This window comes from Seriola lalandi, unplaced genomic scaffold (genome assembly GCF_002814215.2).
Source record: "Seriola lalandi dorsalis isolate HSWRI2012SDOR001 ecotype SW California unplaced genomic scaffold, Sedor1 jcf7180002054592, whole genome shotgun sequence".
Lineage (NCBI taxonomy): Eukaryota > Metazoa > Chordata > Actinopteri > Carangiformes > Carangidae > Seriola > Seriola lalandi.
The window spans coordinates 175,369-177,672 of record NW_019525145.1 but is presented as its reverse complement, the minus strand read 5'-3'; the positions used below and the strand labels follow the sequence as shown (position 1 = coordinate 177,672).

Genomic DNA, 2,304 nt, shown 5'->3' with positions numbered 1-2,304 from the left:
CCCCTCCCCTCCTGCCCCCTCTCTAACAGGACTCTTGTTGTTCTGCGTTCAGGTCAGCCTCTACCTGAGCTCAGTCTCTCTTTGTGTCTTGTCTCCTGTTGCTGTAACCTGAGAGGCGGCAGAGCCCGGTCACAATAGGAGCCCCTTGTACTGTAGTCCACCTACGCACCGTTCAGCCGCTCACACAGGAAACACACACACACACACACACACACACACACACACACACACACACACACACACTTGAATTCAGAGTGTTTGAAAATGTCAGGTTCAGCAGCTCTGATTCAGGATCCTTGAGCTCAGGAAAGTATTTAATTCTCTGTGTGTGAGTCTTTACAGGCTCTGCACTCCCACGCAGATGTTCTCAGCCTTCAGAAAATCTAATACAAGAAGCTCCTTTGGATTTCGTGTCATTTCCAAAAGAAAAAGAAACCTGATGATGGTCAGACTCAGTCTTTACAGATTGGAGGAAAGTGAGAACGACAGCCAGAGCCGTATTGATTTCAGGTTGTCCGTCCATCCATCTCATTCCTGTGGACGTGAAATCTCAGTAACGCCTCGGGGGAACTTCTTCAAATTTGGCACAAACGTTCACTAGGACTCAACGATGAACTGCTTAGATTTTGGTGGTCGAAGGTCAAAGGTCAAAGTCACGGTGACCCCACGTTCTGAGTGTCAATACCAACAGTTTGAAAACAGCCAAGAACTTTGCCTGAACACAGTAGAGTCTAAAAAACCTTCATTTAAATCAGGATGAGAGAATAAATAAACACAACTTTCCTTTTTGAAGGAAACAGACAAAATAAAGTCATTTGTTCACTAAATAAAGTTTTGTTGTTTGTATCATTTCAGGCTGCGTCTTCACTGCAGAAGGAACAAGCTGGTCAGAGAGCTGGAGGAGATGGTTCGACTGGCCACGTCACTACACACTCAACTCAAGAGGTTCGTTCATCTCTGCTCTTCTATCAATAATAACTACATCGTATTTACCAAATTAATCGCTGAGGACACGACAACATTAATACGTTGATAGAGAAATGTACTGCCTGAGGAGTCAGCTGTGTTCAGTGTGTGTAGTGGAGGTTTTGAACCAACATGTAGGCGGAGGTTTGCAGATTCTCAGCGCTGCGATTAAAATTCAGTCGTGTAAAAACGGTGATTATGAGAGAAACAAACTGAATAAAAAACCAACCTCCTTCCAACATTATGAATATTCATGCAAAACAAGTTTCTCACTGATTTTTTGTGTTACAGTTGTATTATCGTAGAATCTCCTCGGAAAAACAAAATCCTCTTAACTAGCAGAGAAAACGTTATTTCTCCGACGAGTAGAATAAAGGGAATTAATAAAAACATGACATTAAGTTCAGATAGTGACAGACGTGAAGCTGAACTTTTATCTTCAGCAGTGTAGAGACAGTTTATAAAGAGAAACGTTGGAGCAAAGACTGAAAACTTTTATCAGTTTTATCAGGTTCCTGTAAAACCCTGGAATGAGCTGCTGAGTCAGACTTTATCGTGTCCACGGACGGAGACAGACAGGCGGGTTAATAAACGCACAGAGGACCAGAGTTATGACTTTTAATATCCGTTTAATTAATTGGTGGTTGCGGAGAGCAGAAGAAATGTGGCTCAACTTGAATGTTTAACCTTTAATAACCAAACGTTTGCTAAAAAAAGAAAGTTATTTGTTCTCCGCGCCTGTTTGACGGCAGCACTGAACTCTGGGCAAGTCTAATCCCGCAGCTCGAGCCGGAGCGCATGACGCAAGGCTGCTGCAAGAGCCGTGCATGTTCCTGAGTCGCTGAATATTTCACAGAGCTGGTTTTTAAATTCAACAGTGGGAATCTGAAAGGTTGACACGAGCAGCGTCAGTCCTCCTCATCTTCCTCCTCGGAGCAGTTTCTCCTGCGTCTCTGTTTGATCCCGTCTCTCCTCCTGGTCTGACGGACATCAAACGTCTCGCTCGCAGACAGGACGTCCTCTGTGTCTGCGCTAACGAGACGACCGGCTTTAATTAGACACCTGATCATACAGGGTCAGGAGTGTGTGAGGAGAGCGGAGGACAGACAGAGGAAGTTTTCCCTCACGTCCTCTGCTGCCCTGCAGACGCCTCAGGAACGTCTCAGTAACCAGTAAAATCTTCTAAAGCAGCTGCAAGTAGTGATTAAACTCAGACTGGATCATACACTAAAGTGCATTCGTTCATAAAGGCTTCTCAGCTCAGACTCAGGCAGGAGAAATAGAAATGAAAAGGACAGAAAGTGTTTAAATAAGATTGTTGTTTCTCTTCACCCCCCC

The 2,304-nt window shown here is 44.4% G+C and overlaps 1 protein-coding gene across 2 annotated transcripts in view; it reads left to right on the top strand.

Annotated features, from left to right (window-relative positions):
* wwc1 (WW and C2 domain containing 1) overlaps positions 1-2,304 on the top strand; it is a 42,786-nt gene that overhangs the window by 24,869 nt on the left and 15,613 nt on the right. For both annotated transcript variants that reach the window (XM_023419242.2, XM_023419239.2), the window contains exon 10: positions 856-945. In XM_023419242.2, coding sequence (XP_023275010.1) covers positions 856-945 — 90 coding nt within the window. The remainder of the gene's footprint in view (positions 1-855; positions 946-2,304) is intronic.